The sequence below is a fragment of the Bombus pascuorum genome, chromosome 2, assembly GCF_905332965.1.
Source record: "Bombus pascuorum chromosome 2, iyBomPasc1.1, whole genome shotgun sequence".
Lineage (NCBI taxonomy): Eukaryota > Metazoa > Arthropoda > Insecta > Hymenoptera > Apidae > Bombus > Bombus pascuorum.
In genome coordinates, this window is record NC_083489.1 from 12,311,361 (window position 1) to 12,338,784 (window position 27,424).

The window sequence follows — 27,424 nt, forward strand, 5'->3', positions numbered from 1 at the left end:
AAAGGTTCTCCATGGACCGTCTAACTTGTCTGCATACACCACCGTTCTTAGGGCTCTTCCTCTGCAGATGATTTCCATTTTCATCGTGATAATCCTCCCATTCGCTCACTTCGCTTCTAACGTCCTCCAAGGACCTGGTCCTGCCTACTGAACAGGTGCATGGAGGTACGCTGCTTCTACATAATCCTCCAGAGTTTTTAGTTCTACTTCTCGGTTCCATCATCATCATTCTCGGTGAAACAGCCACGGGTGGAACTTGAAGAGGTGACATGGTTTGTGGCGGTGGAATTGCATTTCGATATAAAGGCGCCAAATAATAGTAATCGCGACCTTTGTTAGAATTGGATGCGCTTATTCTAGTTGGAACGTAATTATAGTCAGCTATATGAGGTGTTACCCATTGAGTCATCGCGTCCATCGGCATAGGACGATAACAGAAGGACGGTCCTCTGGTGGCTGGATGACTACGGTACATGGGAGGCCAAGGACGAGACTGCTTGAGATCGAAGCGAGGATCCATCCGCGGATCCAGCACTCGGATGTCGCCCATGTCGTACGCCACGATCTCTTGACCGGGTTTTGAATGACAGCTGCGTATCGATGTTGAAAGTGGCGTCAATGGACGACGTAGACGTTCATCTTGAGCTACCAGTTCTGATACTCTTCAACGATCTTCATAGCGGTCGAGTTACCGTTCTCAAACGAGTTCTTTCGATATGATACAATGTGTCTGGAATATTTATGAAGCAGAAGTAGGTCGCGTTTATACTCTTGTATGATCGAATATCAGGGAGTAGCCAGGGAAAAGTCGGAAGAAAGCGAGGAAAATCGGCAACCGATGGCCTTCTTCGAACGAAGAATCGAGGAACAAAGGATGATCCAGTCGTGTTCGCACGAGTACGGGATTTTCACCACTTTCCACGCACGCTGGGAAGTCTCTCGCGAGCTCAGGCCCTGTCACTTTCCTCGTGTTTCCCTTCCGACACTTTGCACTTCACCTGTGGAATATTCGATATTTCCTGGTTTCCTAATCAACTCGTACGCGTTACCCTTGTAACAAGCGCGTTACACTTATGACGTTATTACGTGCGCGCGAATGGCAAACCCGGTACCGTTACGTCTCTCACCTTTCACCCGTTTTTCGCTGAAATCGCGGTCGGAAGCGGTGCTGCTCGCCCCCGAACAAACGTACTTCCGCCGTGTTATCACGGCGAATGATCAACAGAGAGGCCCGTGGATCGTGGATCGCGGATCGGAGACGACTGTGCTCAGCTGAGTGCAGCGAAGGAGTGCGTAGCCGACGCGTTCTCGTCGAGTGACTTCGCCTCTCGTTGAGAAACGACCCACTTCTCCTCACAGGATTGAAACTTCATCTCCCTACCACGATCGTGGCGCGGCTCTACAACTCATCTCTGACTACCTCTTCAGCGTCTGTGAGTTTCCAACTAGAATGCATGCCGCGCCGGTTCCGTTCGCGGACGATGCGCGTTTAGGTGATATCGCAACAGGTGGTCCACCGAATCAAACGTGACTGATTATTATTGATACTCGAGGTATTCAAGCTGCCACGTGAGATACGGTTTCTTTGAGGATGACGAGTGAATTTTAAGTTTAAATTAAGATAACTTTGGAACGGAACGATGTTTGAGGAGAATTAAGCGTTTAAGATTCTAACAGGTTAACCCCGATTCTCCTCGAGTTTGCATCGCCTGAAGCGAATATTATATTGCGATAGATTTTAGGTCTCGATATTGCTCTCATTTTAATGAAAAAAAAATTAAGATGACGTAGCAGGAATAAGTTGAAATGTGAAAAATGAGAGAAAAGAAGAAATAAATTAATTTAGAATATGAAACAACAAGAAACTTGAATCCTGTGTCACTAATAATTTCGCACGTATTTTTTAAATACTAAATAATCACTAATAATATTAAGATATCAATAATCGTGTACCTTTGTCAATTATAAAATCAGTAATTATACAGTGGAACCTAGAAGCTTCTCAATCTTCATCGCACACACAGGAATCTGATCTCGCCGAATAATTTCGATAAAATCGATTGATGGAAAATCTAAATGCTCCGGGGGATATTCGCGAGAGAGCTTTTGATAATCAAACAGGAGGATTAAAAGGACATCGCGTTCCTTTTCTGTGAACGCTTTCACTGAGCCACCTTGATCCAAGTCGACGACAACCGTGCCCATCCTTTAGGGTTTATTTTACTTCGTACGGAAATCGCGCCATTATACGCAGGAAGTTGGAAACAGGTGGGTGTAAAGAACCGATTCAGTCGTTAATACGAGCCGCGTTAGCAGATTTGCATCATTAAGAACTTTAATTACGGATATAAAATAGATTTCCACGAGAACTCGAAGCATGGAAACGCTATTTTTAAGCTATCTTTCTCCTGGAAATAAATCTTCGCTCATCGTTTCGGTCGATTTTACACATGTATTTCGTTTCCTATAAATAATTCGCGTTTTTGCAATCGAGGATCTCTTTCGATCGAAAAATATTATTAAAATAATTTAAATATTTTATCCGAAATAATTCTCGTGATCAACCATAAATTATCCATAGCTAAAGCTTTTAGACGTAGTTTCATATAATTGTAGCGTGGCACGATCCTGGAACGATATCAGGCGATTTATGAGATTATTCAAAACAGAATGTTTAAATTTCCTCTTTGTACCATATAATTTTATTTTTTCCAAGTGACGACTTGTTTTTTAAATGTTGGATGCCTCAAGGATCGCCATGCTGGCGCACGATCACGCCGTCTCAATTTTCCATCTTAGCTTTCTCCGATACGCTCCGTTAATAATTCGTGGCGATGCGGCAATTCCTCTCTATTTTTTTTCCTTCCCGTATTTCTCTTTTCGCCCTCTCTTTCTTTTATTCGCGGGAAACTATCGCGTGTCGAAACCCACGCAAGATTTCCTTTCGCTAGAAACGGACCTAGCTCGATAACGACGTGGAACCACTTATTGACAAGATCGTGGACAACTCTGAATTCAAAGATCAGTAGAACAGGTAATTATTGTAACTCGAACGAAATCGCGTGGAAAACTAGCCGTAAACCGGTCAAATCGATCCGCGGAATAATTCATCTCGTTGCAATAGTTCGTCGGATGGTTCCATTATTTCCATCGTTTCTATCATTTTATGATAATAGAAAGAAATCGAGTCACTTTCACGAGCTAAACGGCATCGATAGTTTTCTGCTCTGACGCGTAATAGATCGATCATCCCGACCAGAGGAATCCGAATCGATTTAATCGAGTAAAAGTGACGCGAAGACAATCGATTTCGTACGTTCTGATAGTCAACGAACTTTTCCTTTATCGAAGCCAAATACAATCAGAAAATGGGTCGTAACGTATGAATGGAGAACGCAGACGTCAAATCAGACGCTAGATCGGTATCGTGCACATTTTAGAGAAAGTTCGCCGCGCGACACGAAAAGTAAATTGCTGTGATCCGGTCGTCCGCTTTTATGCCGATCGTATCTGATCAGCGTCGCGCCAAAACGACAAATGTTCTCGGTCCTCGTCTTATCCGTTCGAATAAGAAGTCGCTATTTGTTTTATTGAAAATGAACGTTGCATCGGACAACTTTGATGAACGTCTTCCCATTGAACCTGTTTATCGTTCCAAAAAACAGTAGTTTTATCCAACCAAACATATTTTTGGACGACGAATACATTCGCTTGAGAAAGTCACGAAATTTAGAAAGACATATACGATAAATATATTGTAGAGGTATTTGCAATAATAACAAGAAGTATGTATATTTTATCGAAATATATAGACATACAAATCATTTAGAAATCATCGTTTTGATCAATTCTATAAATTGAAAGGTAAAGAGAACGAATGATATCTATTTTAGAATTTACTATTAAATATACATTATCGCGCGTGTCTATGTAATATTAGGTGGTCGGAAAGTTTCTTTCGTTTTATAAAGAAACAATAGATGCACGACATTTTCCGTTTTATATTATTTTATCAAATTACGTATGATCCATTTTTTTCTATTAAAATAAAGATAACAACGTTCGACAGATTAGGTGTCATGTTTGTATAAAGATGCGTGTTGTAAAGGACGTGTATGTAAAAGAAAGACACTTTTCGGACAACCTAATACAGTTGAGAAAAATTGACAGATGATGGGTGTCGTAATCGATTTGGTATTTGGAAAATCTTCCATATCGTTTTCATTTCTTCTTCTTCATTCTTTAAGATCGATTCTTCAAAGTCCATTTATTACTTTCCGATTGTTTCTATGTTATTCGAAGTCGATTAACTTTCCATTGCGACTGTATGTGTTGCTTTTTTCATTTCTGACATTGCTGTCTTATTTTCTAGAATCGAACATTGCGCCAAGCTTCATCCTGGAAACTGTGTCAGTGTTCTAAAAATTTAGAGTATTTAGAGTGAAAGTAGATGGAAGATTTAAATTTAGAAATGTCGAATATCTATTGATCAGCGATAAAATCATAGCAAGCGTCTAACGTAAAAAACTTACTTTACATATTTTACGTACTTTAACCGCGATATCGATGAATTATGAAAGTATCGTGTTGCTGAGAACAAACACAATGTACGGATACAAATTTTACTTCGACGCTTAGCTAATTTTCAAGGTACAGTTCGTAAAGCATAAAGGATAAAAGTAAGTATACTTCCTAAGTGGTAGGAATAAAGCAATCGACCGTCTCTGAACAATTCGCGTTAGCTTTCTAACGTTAATAATTACGGCATTGTTCCAGGTTTCACTGTTGAAATAAAATCAACGACCTTTCGATTTAATACTTCATATTCTTTTTCACTTTCGTACAGTACTTGGCTCGTTTATTCCTCTTCCTTATCGCTGCAATTTTACCTTATTTTTACGTTTTGCATAATGCAAAAAGAATATCCGTAAATACAAAGATCGAGAAATTCTATACAGTAGATGAAACAGGAATTGTACCTACCTATCCTACAATTATTATTATATTTTCTAGGAAATAATGTCTATATTTTCTAGTAGATATTAAATTAATTCGCTGTATATTTATAGATTTTCTACATTCGTAAAAGTTGGTCAAACGAAATTTTATCACGCGCTTTCAGTTCAATGAAATTATCATAATAATATACGATAATATAGGAATACATATGTATTATAGGAAACGGTAGTTTAAACGTGTTCAATAACCTTTCTCTTTATCCGTCAAAACTTTCATCTCAGGATGTGATTTATTACTGCTTTGTATCGTAACTCACCTTCTCGCGTCACCTTCCATAAATGCAAAATTTACCTGTTCGATAATTACCTCCGAAAACTAAAAAATCTCGAGTGTACAACAATTTAAAGCCAAGCATGAAAGTGTCTACGTAACATCGGACATGTAATATCGGTAGAACCGAGTAGCGATCGCGTAATACGTATCGATCCTGTGTCACGAGTTTATGTTATCTATTCACTCGTTTCAGGTATTGTAATTAGGTCGCGTGACACAATGAAAATCAAACAAGGATATTAAACGATCCCACGTATTACCTTGCAGAATCGTCGAAGGTCGAATGCACGGTCGATCGATCAATCTGAAAATCAGCACGATTTTTCTCTATTTCAATGTAAGGCGCGTTAAACGTGTCTCATGAGAGCAGATATCGATCTTTTCGCTCCAAGAATGGACAGGTAACAGTTTCGATTAAGCGGTTTGGCTATTCGATTCAATATTAGCATTAGGTGCGATTCGTGACGCAATTTAGCTGCTCGCGAGGGCAGAACAAAATGCAACCTGTTCGTATGAGACGAAAGGCACGGTTTGACGAGAATTACGCAACAAGCTCGTATCGTTTCTTTTCGATTTTTCTTTTCCTGTCGTTCGCTGCTTGGCAAAAATCAGGTATTACCGGATCACCGTGTGGCCGCGCGAAAAATCTTAATAACAAACCCGATACGCGCGTGTACGCGATAACAGCCAAGTGCCACGAGATCTCGGTGTGTTTTAGTTCACGTACGGCGCTACCATAATTGCTTTTCCGTCCGGTCGTGGTACGTGGACCATGACTCGCCACCGCCGAAAAACTGCGCGCGAAAGCGATGCTGAAACTCGTGTGGAAACGAGACGAATCGAGTCTTCGCACGGTCTCGCATCGTAATTATCTGGTTTTGGGAATTTTCGGTCCGAGCCCGAGGTGATCGTTTATCGATGAATGAAATACGCCGGTTGCGTAATTCTTTGATCGTACGAACCCATACAGTAAATTTCATGCCTGTTGATTAATGAGTCACTGTTTTATTAAGGGTTTTGAACCTCGTTTCAGGCGTTTCCGGTGAACTTGCGTGTTTTCAATCTCGTGTTTTCACCGCTGTTATGCTACGTGCAACGGGACTCGTTTTGTATGTAACAAGTTTGAGATATTGCGTACCGAACGCACGAAAGTTCCTGGCGTTTCTGGGAATATTATTCAGAAAATTGCGTGCGTGTTAAAATGGTTCGTTTTTTTCTATGCGACCAATAGAAAGTCGATCGATCGATCAGAATGCTGGTATTGTAAACGAATGTTCTGCATCATTCGGCGCATTTTAACATGGGTTTAATAAAGATCAGCAGTGAAATATCGCGTTGTTGTCATTCCATGAAGTGATATAGGATACGAGGCAGAATATTTGAAACGATACAACTCGATTATACACGAGCCTCGAGAATCGCAACATGAATGCGCGCTGATCTGTGACATATTTACAAGCTGACGGTTGTTAAGAAATACGAAACGCTAGCAGGATGATTGGGAGAAAAGAGTATGATCGTGAAAATCACAAAGAATTTACAAGAAAGTTGATGACCATTAGATCCGCCTGGTCGGACTTGTATCCGTTGGTGCAACGATCCTGCCCTAGATTTCTTTCACAATCCAAGTCTTAAATAATATTTTTTTTCTACTTCTCACGCGTATTCGAACGTTTACTTTCGTTGTATAATAATTAGAACGACCGGTGTTCGAACGGGAATTTGTCAGTCACAAAAGGCGCGAAACGATCCCTGGTGAAATCGAAAGTCGCGGCACTGCTGCTTAACAGGTAATACAGGCTGAGTTTTAAGCGATTTTACTTGTGGTCGGTAAAACAGTATTCATTGATGCATGATTAAATAAGAAGATATGTAAATCATGCAGGACTCTATGATCGAGAAACTGAAATACCGACCTTAAAAAGCATCAAAAGTTTGATTTTATATTTTAGACATTAATTTAATTTTATTTTATTAGAATGTAATATTATTAAGACCAATAGAGCTACGCACTTAAAAAATAAACTAGTAAGAAATAAGTATAATAAATTCTGTTCATCACTTCTGAAACAGAATTTATTTTGAGGTAGAAACTTAAAGACCAGAGGATCTTTTAATTTTCTACATATATAATTGTTTGATTACCTTCGCGAATATTTTTTACATTTGTCAAATAATCCTCATAGAGGGAGATGATACTAATTACTAATTACACTTTCTATCGACTAATGGGTATCGATTATAGAACTTCCTACTCGACTGTTATTCAATAATTACTGCAGCTTGTCTATCCAATTAATCAATTTAAACTGTCGAATATGATCGAATTTTACAATAAGGAACTAGAAACTTCCTATCTTCTACATCTATATTATACAGACTTACACTCGAGCGAAATCGATCAAAGATATGGATTTATGTACATTAAAGTTATTTATGAACTGATGATTGTAATGCGATGAAGTAACGAATAGAGATTTATATTTTATTCACCTAGGTGAAGAAAGTCTTTTGAACCAACACATGATACAGGAGTATCATAATAAACATTGATACATCGCGAACATATTACATTTACAATTAGAGAAAATCCTGTAATTTATGCTGTGAGAATATAAAGAAACTTATCTGTTCAATAAAGATAAATTATTTATCAACATAAAAATATCTCGTTATAAACGAAATGACGAGTTGGAAGATGAAACGGTAAACACTGGAAAACCGCAATGAAATCAATGGCTGTTGCCAACTATCTTCATGAACACGTTGCGGAGCAATGCCCACGCGATTTATTATAAATGGAAATCCACTAACTGGTATGTGACGAAATGAAATATGTAATGAGATAACAAATCTTTGCAAACGTGATCACAACTAAAATGTACTTCTTACCCGATACGTAATTAATTGACCCTTAAAATAGATGCGTTTTCATTATCATAAAGAAACATGGTTTAATATTATGATATGTTGGTGGGTTAAGATTTTCAGTGCAATTTATTCTATACAAATTTCACGTGGTGACTTTACACAACAAGCGCATAAATAATTGTTAATAACTTTAGAAAACGTTTGTAATCTTCATACGTATTTCTAATTACACGCTTCGCACGATTTTAAACGAAGTGCTACACTATTTCATTAAATCAATTTCTATACAAATGTATTTTACACCTTAAAAAGATTCACCATAATTATCAGTGCAAGTCTTACGAACTCGTTTCTCAGTTTCCCTGAAATGTGAGAAATAATCATAACTTTTACGTGTCTAATTAAAGAACATCCTTTCGACTTAATGTTTCACATCTTTTCTTTTTGAACGTGTTTTACGATGCATTGTAACCACTATGCGAATGTTTATACATTTGTGGAAAATTTATGGACGAATAATGTACTGAATACAAAATAATATTTCAAAATATACAAAATATTTATAATTAGATCGTGGGTACCTAAAAGATCGGAAATGGAAAACTTAAAAGTCCAATTATGGCGTAATATTTCTTATCATTCTCTACCATCGTTGAAAACATTGCAACGGTGAACTTTATTTTTGCGTTCATTAAATACACAAATTCCACTACCGTCCATCTTTGTAGTTAACTAGAGATTCTGTTTGATTTAATCGACTATTGCCACGGAGGAAGTTATCATCAATAATAAGAATTTAAATAAGAAAAATTACCTTAAACAATAAATCGAACTGTAGCAGATGGAAATGGAAGAAGCGATCAAAGAACCATCCAGCGGAAGGTGCGATTTCACCTAAGTATAAACACGTAGAACTTCAAACACGAGACTTTCACCTAATTGACAAAGCATGACGGTGTCACTAGTCGAATTCATTTCTCTTAATTTTTGCTTTGAAAAAATCCGTATCTTAAATATATCGATATACATACTTGGTAATTGATAGACATGTTCCTCTTGGCGTAATGACTCTATCGCGTCTGTATGACGCTTTGATTATACTAACTGACATCGTTTCATCGATATTTGCTTCTATAGCGTGCTTATTTATTTTCCGCTAACGAGCTTCTCGTATAATTTATGACACGATATTTAGAATTCTAAACAGCTACGTCTGGCATCGTCCATTTTGCATGTTAGTTTTAGCGAACTTATAAAAATTCAACACACTGACCGTGATAATTATGTAGTATATTTCACGAATACGTATTACACAGAGATATATAGCGTTAGAAAGGATATAATCGAAGACCGGTATGCAAAATTATACTTGAAAATTACAGCTGGAATTTTAGTTGACCTAAAAAATTTCTTCCAATGTTAAGGATTCCGTAATCCGCAATAAGTCGGCAAGCTTAATTAGCTTGCTAATGATAAAAGTAGAGAAAAATTCTTACCGGAGAAATGTCAAGGTTCGCTAGCCCTGGTTTCTAGATTTGCCGCGTGAATCACCGATTTCTTTGCACGGTGCCACTTCGAACTTGACCGTATTCGGTGTATTTACGCTCGGTACATTTCAATTTAATCATTTCGTTGAAAATCGCGATTTTTTGTCTCCTGGCATGCAGCTACCTCATTATCAAAATGTAATAACCATGGCAGAAAACGTAATAGTCTTGCTTAAAACTTTTATGCAATGCAACGAAGAATATTCTTGTCACGATACAAAGGGACACGATATAAAGAACTTTTAAAGGTGTATTAACGTTAGTTGATAGATATAGAATCATAAAAGACGATGAATATATCTTAAGGGAAATAATATTTGATTTGTTTAAACGTAACGCGGATGATTTCGAATCGTATGAGTACGATATTGGCAATTATAGACACACTGTATCATTGATACATGGATGATTTCAAGTTGTTCGTAAACAGAAACTAATCCAAAGCAATCGCAATTCGATACTAGTAATTCTAGATTCTACAAAGGCACTGTCAAAAGCAGTAGACTATCAAAGCACATCTTCAAGGTATTAATGATTCCTTTTGTCTCGTTAAACACAAAGCCTCCTCGGGATCTCTAAGATCTCAGCAGGTTGCACAAGCCTCAGCAGTATCAGGTCTACGAGTATCGAGAATCTTAATAGGTTTCAGGTGTTTCAAGGTTTTCTAGATTTTCAATGGACTTTTAAAATGATCAAAGTCCTTAGTTGCCTTAAACTTTCAAAAGGTCCTAGAAATCTTAACATCCACTGTGATTCAGTTTCCCAATTCTATCAAATTTGCCAGATTTAAGTCTCTAATAACAGAGCAGAGATTATACGCATTCAAATTTGGAATTATATGCAAATGAATCTAATGTTATCTGCGATGGTAGCAAAACCCATAATCGATATTTTAGCTTAAGTTTTGTGAAGTAGGTACTACATACACATCACAGTTAAAATACATTTAATGCTTTGTTACGTTATAAACCTAAATCAAATTTCACTAGCATTCAGTACTAAATAAAAATTCAATGGAATGAAGCAATAAAGCAACTTGATAGAATAAAATTTATATTCTTCGATAATAAAACCAATTCCACTACAAATGCAGAAAATATTCCTATCCTTAGTCAATCCATCAACGTACACCAACTAGTGCACCGCGAGACAAATCATTTCACAAGCGGACGCAGTTGTGTGCGTTCGTACGTCAATAAGACGTCAATTTTTGTTAACGGTACCGGTCTGTTTTGGCCAATCATCTCGGACGTCGTACCGTGAGACAAAGCGGTTCCGTGCAACACGGCACGAACGCGAAATGCGTGTACTCGCGGCGCAAGAACGCGACACGCGTGCAGTTGAAAGCACATCGCGGCCGATGCACGTGCATCGTATCGAGGAAGTAAGTCGTGGCGACCGGGCAACGTCACGTGCCATTCCAGACGGAAATTGCCAGCGCCGCGATTTCAGGAATTAGGCCTATTACGCGGACCGTCCGGTATAATGCCGGAAAATGACGCGTGCAACTTGTCGATTCATCCCCATTACGCGTATTTTCGAGAGCCTTTGGAAATCGGTTCTACCGATGTTCCCGGTATCGGGTCGACGACCGAGATTGAAAGGAACCAGCGGCACGTTAATTTCTCCTTTCCTTCGGTTTAGCTCGGTTTGAACGGTGTGCGAAGTTTAAATAAAATTCACCTGCGTGGAATATTTAACGAGATTTTAATTATGGAGGAGAAGAATATGGGAGTTAACAGGAAGGATGTTATTTTTTGGTTTTGACGTAATTAACAGCCACTGATCTTAATGAAACATGATAGAAATTGAGGGATAATAACGGTATTATTTAAGAAGAAAATTGTTGGGATGTTATTATACAATTATTCTAACGCAATTAAATATCGTATATAAGTTAAAATAATTGTTAAAAAATTAAGTTAAAAAATCTAAAGGTTTTAATATAAATTTAATATTTTCTCTTTCGCAGGATGCTGTTCACACGCAAAACGCGGAAAGGACGTTTCGCGTTGTCCGTGCTCGCGCAGATTTTTATCCCGTAAACGAGCAAAAACCATCGTCTTGCTAACAGATTTCGTGTCATTAAGGTGTTAGGAAGCATCTTAGAGTCGAGTAATTTGTTCCGTTATCACGGTTCGATGGTACTTCTAATTGGATACGAACAACCGAATTCGGTGCTAATTAAAGCAGAATTTACATTCGATCGGTCGTTACTTTCTCGATACTAACATCTCCCAGTTCCCTTTACCGACTCTCTAAGTATCCTTTCAATTTTTGATGCACACGCTACGAGTTACGTAAAAAAAAACTTTCTTTTCGATCGCGAATCACGCTCGGATTACATAAAAGAAGTTCCTTCAAATAGAAAACAAATATTACGTTAAAAACTGCGTGTGCTATTAATTCAACATGTCTGCTTCGATTTTTGTTTCAAACATGCAATGAGTTATAAAACTACGTTTCAATCTATATGGCTATTTATCTGACATCTTATCTTCTTATGAAATCTTATGTTATAATAAGCGATACGATATTTGCATTTCCTTATTAACATCAATATACAAATGGGAATTCTAAAGTAAAACACCACCAGCAAATTTATTCTACCAGACCAGTAATTGTAAACATTAGAAAACAAACAATGGGCATAAAATTCCACTCAAACGACTATGCACTAATAAACGCTCTAACGAATCAACGAAGAACTTAAAACTTCAGTATCCAGCATCTATTAATAAATCCATCTTGCCAGACCATCGAGCATAAAAAAACCAGGAAACGGGAAACATAAAATTACACCCATTAATATCAGCCTACTAAAAATAAGTAAAACAAAATAATTAGTGAACATAAAATTCTATCCGAATGACTATTAATAACCATTCAAAAAACGACCTATCAACAAATCCATTCTACCAGATTGAACATCGAGAAGCAAGAAATTCTCATTATTAATCCATTTAAACACCACTAACACCCAACATCTATCAACAAATCTAATCTGTCACCGAACATTAAAAAACAAACATTTCAATAAATATAAATGGCCATGAATAAGTAATTAATCAAATCGTTAGGTTTTTTTATCCATATAATGATGCGATTTTTTCAGATTTTGCGAAACTGTCGAGTGTCACGTAGACACAACGCGCCAAATAAGACGAACGATGGCGAACATTAAATACGAAACGATCGGTGGATGGATGGGATCGGGTCGACATTAATGACGCGAACGCTACTTTTAAATCGTCCTGGCGGTGTGGCCATATCGAGGAACCGTGGCGTGGGTCGCCACGCGTGATCGCTGTTTACATACAAGACGAACGCGAGGTGGAAACGAGACAAAAAGCTAAGAACGCGAGGAAAAAACGCGAGGTACAAGCGCCGTGCAGGTGAGTGTGGGCAGCTCATGGCCAAACGACGCGTAGGCCTCACCTGCGGCAATCTTGTTTCAGGAAATGCGCCACAGCATCGCGTTTCACCATCAAGAGCAATGCCAATTCAGGAAGATTCAATGAAAATCACGAAAATTATTGTTTCGTCCGAGCCACTTAAAATTTTAAAATTGAGAAGCAAAGTAAGAAAATACTGTTACAAGCATTGTATTTTTTAATTTATCTGCAAGTCTGTTACTATCTATGTTATCTTTTTCCAACAAATGGACTTTGGTTTGAGAAAATTGAACAGTAAGATTGTGAAACTCCTAAAGAGTGGGGTTGATCATTTTGGCTTCTGAGAGGTGCGTTTCATGATCCACAAATTGAGAGATGAATGATTTTTTTTAAATGTTCTAACGGATGAGCTATCGCGACCTGTGTCTACGATTCTACTTGTTAGGTACAGAAATTGAATGATTTGTTTCTTTTAATGGACGATGTAGTAGAATGGTAATTACGCTTGATGTATTATGTATTACGTATGCAAGGAATGCTTGTGTATCAGATAGAGGCGCGGTGAATAACAATGATTTGAACTCGCTTCTTAAATAAGCGAGTTACATATTCTCAGCGTTTGTGCTCGAGAATTACGGAAAACGAAAGCAATGGCGTATACTGGAATGATGATTCCACCGCACCGATGCGAAGGAGGAATAGGAATTACGTAGCTGCGAATCTAGGCGATGTGTGTGCGCGTGTATGTGTATTCAACAGGTGAAATGCATCCAAGAGTTGTTCATACGAAAGAGGAATACAAATATTTGCTAATAGTCATAGGCTGTAAATAACCGTGACGTCTTTCCTTGGAAATACAAGCAGCAAAATTTATTGCTTCGAAAGTATTATAATACAAGCATACCTGAAATTTGAATAACTCCGTGTCAAAATCAAATCGAAACTTTCATCTATTTTTAATCAACCTACGTGTCACGGATTATGCGTTGGAAGGCATACACATTCTCGATAATATTCACGCTTTCATAAAAAGTCGATGTTATTTGATCTCTAGCAAATGTAAAAGATCAAAATCGAATCAAAAGCATTGTCATAATTTTTAGCCTATCTTTGATCAGCCTAAGTGCTACGAATTTTATCAAGAACGAGACGCATAGATATTCTCGATGCGGTGGACGCTTTCATAATCAGTCGATGACTAACAGCGTGTCCATACCGTGGAAGGCATGTCGATGACGTAAGTACGCGGCGAACACTTTGCATGTGACGGCGCCACATGGAAAGCACCTTAATGTCGTGAAACATTAAAGCCGTTGCACGATTGACGCACGGTCGTAAATCAACGCTTTCGCGAAATTCAGCAGACGTTTTCTAACGACAGATGAAAGTTTCGTAAAGTATTACGCCGTCTCTATCGACGTTTCTTAGCGAAGTTTGAAATTTCATCGGAAAACCTGTCCACAACGTTAGCGTATCCTTCGGCAGAAATTTTCGTTGCGATAAACTTGGAATCGGATTGCGAATGCTTGGACTCGAGAATGGCATTCCCACGGCCGGCCGAGTGCACCTTCTAACGCGGGACGATAAATTCTGTCCGCGCGTGCAACGACAATCAAGCCCCGCACGTTTCACTATGCTTCGAGATGGTTTCTCTTGTCCCTCGCGGGAAAACGCCAGAGACAATGAAGCGACGTCATTCGGCTTTCTGATCCGTTGTTAATTTCTGACGGAATTTTGACAGCCACAATGGCTTGAGAAGACAATTCCAGAACAAACTTTCTATGCTTCCTTCTTTCAGTTAGTTATTTCTAAGCCAGGTTTTTCTCCGCAATCGTAAAAGACAATTCATTTTGGAGTTCCGTATTAACAAGTTGGAATATTTTACCTGATCGACGCAATCAAAGGATCCTTCCTCCCAAATCGGATCGTCCCATCCTCCGGATGATCCGGAAGAGCCCCTGCGACCCGGATCCCACGAGTTTCTCTTCGTATTATCCAAAGAATCTGTGGAGAGTCTTCTCCTGTCGTAAGAGCCCCTACGACTAGAAAGCGGCGCTATGAATTTACCGTCTTTTTTCAAGTTTCCGTTAGAACCCATCGAAAGATCAGTACTGAGAGTCACGTTCAAGTTGCTTCTTAAATTTCCACTAGATCCGGCCAAGCAGCTCTTCAGGTTCGACGTGCTTCTCGCCTTTAGATCGCTGTTCGACGAACTCAAGTTAGATTTCAGAGAATTCTGCGATACCGGAGAAGTCGCGAAAAGGCTGGCCAAATTGCTGGTGTCTCGTCGCGAGATTGGTCTCTGAAGACTCGTCATCGATTTTGCCACGTAATCCCGTCTCAGTGGAGAATTGTAGCTTGACACAGTGTCTTTCTTCAAGCAACCCATTGATCGACCTATAGGATCGCGTCTCAGTGCCGAATTAGCCAAGCTGGACATGTGAGGATCTTTCTTCGTGTGATTGATGGCGCTCATCGACGAGCCCAGGTGATTTTTCCTCAATGTATTGGGAAAGCTCGAAGGATGAAGCTCCTTCTTCGGTGGTAGAGAACCTCTTCTACTCGGAGATGTTCCTGGATAACCGTCACGACGACCGAGCGAATCTCTTCTGAACTGATACGCAGCCCCAATGGATCCTCTACGATTCCAGCAATTCTCCTTCGCATGCTTGCCGTGAATGTCACAACAGCTCGTGTCGATTTCCACCTTCACTATCTCGGGATTATACTGCTGTTGTTCCAGCTTCACGTTTCTGAAGAGAGCCTCCAGACGTCGTATCGCTGCTTGCTGATGCGCCGTGGTAGACATGTTGACAATGGACCAATCGATTCAATAACACGTCTGATATCTGTTTTACCGAAATTGTTTCCTCGACTTGTCCACGCAACAGCTAGTTCCTCCGGACGCTGCAAGTATACTGAACTTCGCCGATGCACCGCATAGCTACCGCTTTCTATCGAATACAACCTTCCTGTCACTTGTTTCCTGGTTCGTGCCAGACTTTGACGCGTGTGTTCTACGCGAATGATCGAGTCTGAAGACTAAACGATAAATAAACAATCTAATAACAACGAGCGAATACGTTCCAAGATATCTTATCTTCTATTTTGTATCTTTCGTTGATAGAAAAATCAGATCGAAAAATCGACTTCGAGCAGTATAGATTCCAATTTAGATTATTTTCTCTTTCTCGAGTCATGAAAAATGGCACACAACTCACTGACAACCTTACGAAGAACGGTAATGTTTCCCGTTGAACGTTCCACGGACAATTTACGGGACGGAAACGTAATCGTAGTTACATGGAAACGCGTGTGCGGCGTAACACACGTCCGGTGAGGTACTGGGGAACTCCGTGAGGAGAGAGACCCGAAGGCCTCACAGGAGCTCTCCATACGGATCCCCACCCGACCGGTGGCATTCGTAAAGTCCAAGTCTCCATATTAGGTCAAACCTTATGGGTTTGTCGCGCAAAACTGCGGGAGAACACCGACACGTCCCTGACGGTCGTTGTAATCGAGCCGAGGGCCAACTCTTAACTTTGCCATTGCGAACTTTACTTTCTTCTCTTCATGGCCCGTCTACCGCGTTCAAAGCTTTACGCTGTCATCGACACTGGGTGTGCTACGTTCCCGCTGGTACTCGACGTTTCAGCCGATTGGAGACGCGTGTTTCGTTTTTCCTTTATCCATTCTGTTCTTTATTGACATGAACAGATATCTGGAATCGTTGAAATTTTAACTCTAACGAACTGTTATTTATTCAAAAAGATGCTTGTGAGATAATCTTATTATATTTTCTAAGTTTTATTACATTGTTTATATTGTTTAGTATCCTGCATGATGGATAGCCATTTTTTGAATGCTATGCAATTCAATTTAAGTAAAAGAAAAGTAACATTATTTTAAAAAATATCATAGAAATATTTGGACACATCTGAATCAATTACTTTATTGGTTAGACTGTACCCCATTTATAAATATTGTTATCTTCTAGCTTCCTATCAAATACAGTTTTGTATATTGTTATTGTAACGTGTTGCGTATTTGCCTTTATTTCTTTAAAGAAAACAAAATGAGTACGAACTATTTTATAAATAGTGTCTTACTGTTTCGTTATTCGCAACATCTTTGCAATCTCATGAATCACCTGACGATCATATTATCTCCGCATAGAAACTATTATTTTTTATTTTGTCATTAAGAACAGTACCTTTGTATCAAATTCGTCCAATTCTAAGTTCATTGAACAGATTATCGATCTTGTTGCGTTTAACAGCTTCTTGGTTCTTATCCAAAACATATTCGATCGTAACATAAACTGAACGTCAAGAAAGTTTTCCGATTCCAACAGAATTCCGTCGAATTCTCGAGATGTATAATACAAAACTCGAATTTACGAGTGTTTAAAATCGACCAGTATTCTTGGTACACCGGTGAACTCATTCAGATGTTTCTTTTTTTTTCTGCCTTGTGGTTGGTATTCGAGCTAAAGAAGGCTTTGCCTTCGGCAGACAAACGAAAGGGAAAAAAGATGTTTATTGGTCATTACTAGGAACGTCTGTGAGTCACAATCGACTGTGTCGAATATAGCGCTACACTTTAATGTTTGAAGAAAATGCTTGAAATCTAAAGCAAAGTAACAATGGCTCTTTGAAACTTTGAAACTTTTCACATATGCTATACGGACGTTGAATTCAAATTATCAAGGTAGTGTTAGAGATATAATAAGAGGTATATGTCATCGTTATTCTTCTAACGTTAGAAGATAATCCGATCGTTCATACAGTACATAGTTACACAACATTTCTTTTGAATATGTTCCATGGCGAAGTTACGAAAGTATTCCAATGCTTAAAGGTGAACGATGTTTACAATGTTGAAGAGATATAATGAATGACAAATTCAGTTGATACTATCACATCGTGTTATTATCGTTTAATTATAATTATTATTGCACATATTTTGGTGTATTTATTAAATTAGACTTGACATTAATACTCTATAAATAATTAATCCGTTCCCCAATTATGTAAATTGCCAACGGAGGATCTACTACGTCGGTAAACTGATTCATGATCTGACGCGCTGATATTCTTAATTAATCCCTGCATCACCAACGAAAAGCGTTAATGGAGTAGTGATATTTGCAGAAACAAGCTCTCATGTATGTAACGAGATGGAGCTGCGATTCTATTTCACATTCTGTATGCACTCTGTATACACTGTATGCTCGACATACAGAGCAAATGATATAAGACACCGATCAATATAAACGAACATCCCATGAATTATACATCGGTCTGTTACGTTCTACGTACAAAAAATTTTAATTCAGCTACGAGATAAATACTTATGGAAATCTTCAAATTTCCATAAAAATAATTTCATAAATTGTTAAAATAACAAGGAAGTTTCATGGTACCAATTTTCAATTCTGTAATACCATGACTTCAGTATCGTTTCCAAATATTTAAAAATTGAAATATCAAATCTTCGTTAATTCTAAACCAAATTACTGTCAACACTGCCGTTATACATTAATCATGAATACTAACGAGCACGTGCCATTATTAAGTTACTAGGCGTCTCTTCCACACCCACATGGCTGTCGATTCCAGTTCACCTTGACGGTCGAAGGTGTATCACGCTTTTAATTCAAGTAGGAAAAGGTGTACCGTTTCGGAAAAGTGATACGTTGGCAGGTGTCCAGTTTCCAGCGGAACATGTGACAATTGTTGCGATTTATTAACAAACATAATAAACTCCGTTTTTCTAGAAAATGGTCACACGTCTATTCTCGAAAACTTTCTGCGCTTGAATAACGACGAATTTTTTCACGGAGCTATACCCTCATGATTACCTTGTTAAATTCTATAAACATTACATTGAACAAACATTAAATCACAGACAGCTGTGACACGTCTGAGTAATATGACTCCTTTCAGATACATATTTTCCCTTTACTACTTACTGCGACATATGATAGTCGTAAATATTGAAATTAAAATTTGTCAGAGAGCGATCGCCAAGTTTGCTGCTCGGCAAAAATCTCGGAAAACAGTGATCACCTACGCGGAATAGCCATTTTTATCCGTGTTACGGCGCGTCTTCTAATTGTGCGAGGAAAAGACGCATCAGTGCGCGACTACATGTCGATTTGCATCCTGTAACTGCGTCATCGCGTAACATAATCCAGCGACGCTCAGGAATGAGCATTAGAATTTCGAGTGTGGGCGCTTGGACCTTGTCTTGCAATTAATTAAAAATCAAAGTACATTCCACAGAAAATTCATGTTTCTAAAGAATTTGCTTGATTTTTTCTCACTATACTTTGGATTTTTTCGTTTAAAAGAGTACTTTTTATTCTTTTATATGTGTGTTTTGTAACTGTGTTTCTTCAACGAATAATTAAGAAATAGAATAGTTTAGCAGTTGCATACGTTTTGATAAACACTCTGTCCCACGCGACGTAATTTATTTTCCTCAAAGTATGCGCGACACGCACGTTTATCGATGTCGTAAGACTTCTGTACTGAAAAGTAAATCTAATATGGATCGATGAACCGGTTCGTCCGCGATACTGGAAACAGACAAAACAGGCCGTGACCTATTACGACCACCAAAGGTAGACAACGTCGCCAGCAGCTGTTGTTGGCGATCGAGGTGATCACGTACGGGAACACGACGTCGAATCGGAATCTATGCATGGTTCTGAATGGACACCTGACGAATCACCTGGATCGAATGTTTTCGTACTTCTACGGGATATTCCGTGTTGTATAATCGAATATTATTGACATTGCGAGTTTAATTTCAAATAGATGATTAATCGATCGAGCGATGTATATAATAGTAATCGAAATAGTAATAGAAAATATAATAAATAGGAATAGAAAATTTGAGAATGGAACAGTAAAGAAATTGTGCTTCCAATTATTTAACTAGAATTACGTAAAGGTTAATTGGAATACCAAAACATTCGAATAATAATGGTATAGATTTTTGCGATTAATTCGTCATGGAAGCGAGTTCTTGCTGACTAAACGATGATGTAACGTGGCGTATGAAAAGATTCAAACACCGAATAATTATTACGATGATTACATGCCATTTTATTTCGACGAATACTCTTCGACACATGGACATGATAATTGCCCTACGATTTTGTCAATTCTTCTCTATTCGTGGCTTTTGCGTCGATGGTGACGCGAAGGAACATTCAAATGTAAACTGACAAACTGACGTCAACGACGTATTATCTCTACGGATCTTTAACAACGGAAACGTGTTACAAATAATCGTGGAAGATATTTGAAATGCGCAGCGATTTGACTCGGTTACGTCACTGGCGAACTTTGCGGAAAAGAATTTCGACATAGTTGACGGAGGACAAGGGAAGGGAGAAGTTATACGATTGAACGGCTAATTGCGCCGATTAAAACGTCTAATTGGCAATTCCTCGATTAACCAATCGATGATTACGAGAATTGGAGCCGATCTGGACCTGGAATACCGAGAACCAAGTTTCTTTGAATGCTCGGCACTGTAATTTTCCAAACTCTGGCACTTTCACCGGTGTAATTTGATCGCTGATTGAATTATATTAAATTAATCTTAAATCAATATAAATCGTTAACAGGCTGATAAAATGGTATCTTAAAACGGAGCATTTTTATGAGATTTAATTATTAATGGTTGGAATATTTTGAAATTACTTGCTCTTAATTTGAAAAGAAGTAGATATAGATAATTTAGACGTAACGTTTGCAACTATTCGTGGAAATTGCTGTTAAGCCAGTTTCTCTGGTGCGTTACGAGTCGAACCATAAACGAGTCACGGGTTTATGCGGGCGCTTACGGCAACAAGGAGAGACAGATAGAAAGTTGGACGTTAAATCGATCCTTTTTCCTGATTATCAGATTGTAATTTTTTGATGCAATAAACGTACACAAGAACATCCGTTGCAAGGCTACAAATATTTTCTATTTTATGAAATCGTTTCTTAAGAAACCTATCGCTAATTACGAATGACTGGTCGAAATTTCAAATTGGCGTAAAAAGGCCGTTGAACGGTTCGAATCGTCACGATACGCTCGTTTGCAATTTTTCGTATTAATAACAAATTTCATCGAGCTCCTATCGCCGTTATTATCAGCAATGCGTTTGCAATTCAATTCTGATAAGCGAGTATATAAAGTATAAAGAACGATTAACAACTCGAAGCGATAAACGTCTAAGTTACTTGATTCAAAATAAATCAACTGTTAAACGTTGTTCTCGTCAGCTTGTTATTAAATTACATCGAGCGTCGTAACGAGGATTTCGCGCCGCTGCTTGCGCAGCAATTGTAAATTAATTGTATCGGTGGTCCGTGAAAGCATCAACGTGGTTTAAAATAGCGACGAGTTATTCCTCGTGAATCTTGTATATTCGGTGCAATAATCGTAAATGAGTTTATCGACTTACCTTCATCGGCTTGACGACATCGTAATGACTCTCCTGTGCTCTAACATCATAAGCATTGCCCAGCGCCGAGTTCTGTCTCCTGCGAGGACCATTTTCAATGAAATATCATGACAAATCGTTTCCTTTCGAATCTGGTATTTGAAAATTGCTAAACTTCCCACGTTACGCCATTGCGTATGCATAGAATGCACGCGAAAATATATAAAATATCTAAAGTTTAGTTTTTTATCCGATTTCCATTTTTTAAATTATCTTTACAATAATATGGATTTATATAAATACTTATAGTTTAGACGTTACGCAAAAATGTGACTGTCTTTTTCAGAAATTTCAATTCTACTACAATTAAATGCAAATTTACGATCATAATTTCTTTCGTATAGATAATTAAGTAATGGAAAGTAGCACGACACTTACACTACAGGCTCAGATCCATTAATCGTAGGCTTTGGTGACTGGATACCAGATCGAGCAGGCGTACTAGTGTGAACAGGTGAAGGTCCTTTACTCCCCAAAGGTTGCTTTATACTGTAATCGCAAAAGAAAGTATACGATCAGGCTCTGTCGTGACCGTGATTTTCTATAAAATCGTCGCATATTATACGCGATTCGCTCTTCAATTTCGTAAAAACCATCCGTAACCAGTGAATTGATAAATTATACCGTTCGATAAAAGCGAAATTTCCACTTCGTTTAAAGTGACTATCTGACATTGAAGGATACCGTTGTTCTTGTGTTGGTAAACGTTTAGAGGCTCATCGGCAATCAAGATTTCCTTTGGAACATCATCAACGAGGTAAGGTAGGGGTTAGAAAGGTTATCCGAGGCAATGGTCATTATTCAAGCAAGACGTGATTTATGGAAACAAAGCATCCCGCATGCTTTACAAGCCGAATATGAATACAAACTCTGTCCCTAATGGACAAAGAATGCGATTTAAAGTAATTGATAAGATACACAAAATATTATAGTATCAAAATTATCGTTATACTAATCTTTTTCCTAATCTTTTAAATACCTTGCACAACCGAAACAATTCCAAATGTATGTTTACAGAACGATAGATGTTTCGTCCCTGTGGTACGAGTTCGTTTCTTGCGAGATTTACAAACACTTTTCCACGTCAGCGTTAAAGTAACGCGAGTGAGTTTCTCAATACTTCTAAGCCTACGACTTTATTACGTTGCATTTCGTCGTTTCGTTTTCATACACACTGACAGGTCCGGGAATCAACACGCGTGCTATGTGGACTGGCTGATGGGAACTGGAAGCGGAAGCTGTTCATAATTCAGCGTCGCATTCTAAATGAACGACACTCAACCAGTGAGACGATCTAAAGAGAGGCTACTCATTCAGATGCTAAAATCTTTCAGAAACTACAAGCACGAGTTGGTCAAAGATACATTTATAAAAATATTCTTTTTCTTTGACGATATAAAATATGAACCGTGAAATAAGAATCTACACCAGAGGTTGCAAAAAATATCTTGTCGTGTACCGATTGACACATGGCGGCGTGGAACCGGCGCTCCTCAAGCTGCACGTGCTACTGTGGTTGTTCTGTTTCGTGTAAATCGGTCGATTGCTCGGAGCCAAGCTGATACGTTCGGCAATCCGAAATCGTGGTATCGTCGGTTTGTGATAAATCATCGTTTCTTCACCAATCCAGCAAACTTCGTCGATCAAAAACTCACACTTTCATATCTCAGGTCGATTCTTCCTCGTGTCACGAGGAACGAAATCAAACTTCGTCACGACCAATCCCTTTATCCTCGTAGTCTAATTGCAAAGCGATCACCACTACACACCTGGACGAACTCGAACGATCGGATGTCTCATAGACCACGTAGACAGAAACGATCGGTTCGTAACGATTCGACCGCGCCACGGAATTCGAAGTGTTCGTACCTTATTTAGGGAGCGTGATCAAGGACCGAATGGAATGTCGAGTTCGCGACGATCCAACGTACCGTCCGTCTGTCCGTTTGTCCGTACGTATCTATGTGTATAACCGCGTCGCAGCCACAGAAACGGGGGAACGATGCTGCTGCGGAGGAAGTCCGACGTGAAGTATCGAGGGAGCCAAGCGTTGGCTACGATTTCGCCCGCCAGCGGCATTAGACTCGACTGCCCGTCGACCGACTCCGCTCGTAATAACAAAGCGTATCGCGACCTATCAGAGGCTGCTTTGATTCCCGCGGCCCTGCGCCACGTTCACGTTTGCACACGCGGTCTGCGATCAGCTGTGCCCGCAACAAACATACCAATCGAAAGATGTAGCCGCGAGCATTCGAGGAATCGTCTCGCGGTTTTTCTTTGCGCATGGATATTCAGAGCGTGATTCGAACGAGGCGCGTTTCAGCAATTGTTAGGCCTTTGTGATCGGTTTGATTGCTTTCTGATCGAGCGAATTTCGCGGTTACCTCGCTATGGAATCTTCGATAATTGGATATCTGTATGGATGTTTCGATTATAGCATTCTAACTGCGGAGCTCTTGACAGAACTTGAGAAATGTTGGCAGAATATTGCAGCTTTTAGTAGATATAGAGGGGAATTCTAGAGTACGTGATACGATACACGCAGAAATATAATTTTTTATTTGTGGATATCCTTATCAGTTAAAATCTTATAGAAGTATTAGACGGCGTGTGCGGTAGATTTTCTCAAGAGCGATAAGGTTCATCGATGGCCGACAAAATGCACATCACAGTCTTATACAAGATGTATTTTAAATAAATAACTAACGCTTTTCAGGTGCGACAGGATTTTTGGAAGCAGTAGCGTTTGGAGTTTTGTTTCTGCTTCAATAATGTAGACTGGTTCTTCGACGAATTCGAAAGTTGACGAATATCTTTCACTGGAATTCACTGAAACGAGAGAGTAGTGTGGTAAAGGGTGGATGACCCTTTTTGGAGGAATCGAGAGGAGAAACATCTGGCAGATGTGGTGGCCCAAGAACAGGAGGGACAACAGACGTAGCACAGTTATTTCTCGCGTAAAACTACACGCGTTTTTACTCTAAGTGTGCGGCGAGGTATCCTGCACGCTACACGCGCTGTATTTCACAACAGGTTGAACGTAGAACTATACTTTCCGCCATACACCAACGTGCGAATTCCTATAAATTTTCAAACGTCGCCGTATTCACGTATAAATTATTCATTCTACTTCCTTGAGTTATTGTTCCCATAACATTTATATCGTTGCCTTTCTTCTTTACTTGAGCCTCTCATTACACAGATATACAATTTTTTAATATTCAATTCTCAAGAAACAAATTACTTCAGAAATTTGTTCATCGCAAATGAGTAGATTCCAAGGTAACACTAGAAAACAGGGTTAAGTTATTTTTCAGTTTATGAAATTGATCAATGCGACTTCTGATTCGCTCATTTGAACAATGATATTATTACTGCAAAAAGAAAAACAAATATTCTCATGAATATGCAATAATTTTCAAGCAAATCTTACATTACCAAACTCCAACCGTGCAAAATGCAAATTTCGTAACGAAGCATCAGTGAAAACAAACCATTGCGAGAGAATGGGACACCATCGTCCCGTCACGGCACCTGCAATCGGTTCACCTTGAACCAATGCGTACTAACCTACTCCCAATGTACTTTTCCACGTAAGAAACATTTACAACACCTGCTATTCTTCGATGCTAACGAGGCGATTCGATTCGAGATGGACGCACATTTCGCGATTCCCTCTCGTTTTAATCGAGCAAGTCTCGAACAAAGCAACGTCTGTGGCCAATCTCGGCCGGTCACGCGTGCTAATTGCGCGCTGCGTCTCGCGGTCGACACGCACAAGTAGGTGGACTACCGTACTTACGCTGGTTGAAAGCTTCGTTGGCTGAGGAATTGAGAAAACGCGGTGTCGCGAGCCAAGAAAATCCACGAATGACTGGCACTGTCGACGATCTTCACGGAGAAAGCAACGTCCGTGACAATCGCGCGCTGACCGCTCGACAGCTCGAACGAATCGAGAACGTGCGTGCGAGACATTCGCGAATTTCTATCTTTCTACGCTAAATCTGTCTTCCGACGTGCTTAAACTCGATGCCTCACGATTCATTCGACGACTCTGGTCACCAGAGTTATTCGAGGTAGCTGTCTTAACTTGTCTCGCGTAATTTGTATCTTTGAGAGAAGTTAATAAACTGTATTATGGATACGATTTGTGTCTGTCACGCGTGAAAGATAATACGCGGTTGGTAAGTGTGTTACCACGCAGAAGAATGCTTTATCCTGAAGTAATAGCATGGACAATAATAAAGTAATTTCTACGAAGAACGCGAGTTAACTGGGGATTGCTTCTAATTCGAAAATGTGACAGCGCGAGGCCATTTAAAGGGATTCACTGGAAAGAATCGAGCGCAGTGAATCATTAAGAACGGCCTCGTTTGTTGAGCCGGTTGAAGGATCAAGGACTACCGTACGCTCCTTATTTCAACGACCGCAAAACGTAAATTTTACTACTTCAAATACGTTCGTATTTTGTGGTTAACGAAGTGCCAGACATTTGAAATTCCTTTGGCCCGTTAATTCCACGAGTTACGTCTCAGACGTGTCAACGTGATTGCTAACAAGTCTCGTTAGTATCTGCACAAATGTACACTATCACTAAACAGTATACCATTAAAATATACCAACTCGCTGTAATTCGATATAAATACATTTCACCTGCTCTTTTATTTTCATTCTTAGTTTGATTTATTTGTTAAAATTCTTTGGTTATCGAGTTCAAAACAATTGAAATGGAAAAGAGATTATTCATTTATTCGCGCAATAAAATTCTGTTATGTAAGATGTATCGTAGAAAATCATTTATCGTTCCCCCCTTTTTTTTTTTTAATGCAATGAAAAGATGAAAGAATATCTGGTAAATTCGATAAAAAATTAAAAAAGATACCAGGAATAATCATTTCTGATGAAAAAGTAACTTCAGCTTAAACTACTTGACGCGTGCTGTTTTACGCTTGTTTGCGAAGGAAATACAATATTGTCAGTGACTATAATTTATGCCATTAACATACAATATTACTGTAATGAAAATATGAATTACATACTTCCACACAAACAAAGAAACTGACTACACAAAATATTGTTACGATCTTTGTATGAATCGATGCTTATAAGTTACTTTTAAGTGCATTCAATTCTTTACTCATCTTTCCTTCAACTTCTAAGCTTTTAATTCTTTCATTGAAAATTTTATGAAATATTCATGTTTTGTCAGTAATGTGGGATCGGAAAGCTCTCCATGCACAAATATGTAGTAGGATCGTGAAATATGAACAGTAGCGGGCGACGGCGACAGCGTAGTGGGTAACATAGTCGGCTATAAACGCCAAGGGACTCGGATTCGATTCCTAGAACACCATAGTCACTATTTTTCACGACCCAACAGTAATGAATGACCTGCAAATGCTCTTCTCAAAAACAGATGCATCTGCTCTTCAGAAGCGTATTCTTTTCTTACATTCTATTGCTCTTCTTAAGAACATTTTTCTTTAAACTTTACTAACATATTCAAAATATTTTTGCATCACTCCTTTGATCCTTTCAAACGTTTTGTTAAATTCTTTTGTTCTTCTTGAGTTATTCGATCGAAATTAATCTACTTGTACTAAAATACGTCAATCGATTCTGTGAATGACTGAGTCACTCGGATGTTCTTTAAGAAGATATCACGATCTTACGGTCCCTTTCAACCGAATCATTGTATGATATGTATTATAGATAAGAGAAGGTATGAATCAGCTTTATGATACTGAATCTAAAAACTGTCATTGTCACTAGCAAGAGCAAACAAAAGGAAAGAAGAACTAGGTAAACGT

General features: G+C 38.8%; 1 protein-coding gene and 1 long non-coding RNA gene across 5 annotated transcripts in view; one reads left to right on the plus strand and one right to left on the minus strand.

The window, feature by feature from the left end:
- LOC132916537 (WD repeat-containing protein 47) overlaps positions 1-27,424 on the minus strand; it is a 79,850-nt gene that overhangs the window by 23,054 nt on the left and 29,372 nt on the right. For all 4 annotated transcript variants that reach the window (XM_060976631.1, XM_060976629.1, XM_060976628.1 and 1 more), the window contains exons 5-6: positions 21,993-22,103; positions 21,576-21,654 (exon numbers count right to left, since the gene is read on the minus strand). In XM_060976631.1, the coding sequence (XP_060832614.1) occupies positions 21,576-21,654; positions 21,993-22,103 (190 nt within the window). The remainder of the gene's footprint in view (positions 1-21,575; positions 21,655-21,992; positions 22,104-27,424) is intronic.
- LOC132916560 (uncharacterized) lies at positions 12,606-13,978 on the plus strand. The gene is made up of 2 exons (XR_009660127.1): positions 12,606-13,105; positions 13,169-13,978. It is a non-coding gene; the product is annotated as an uncharacterized LOC132916560 (long non-coding RNA).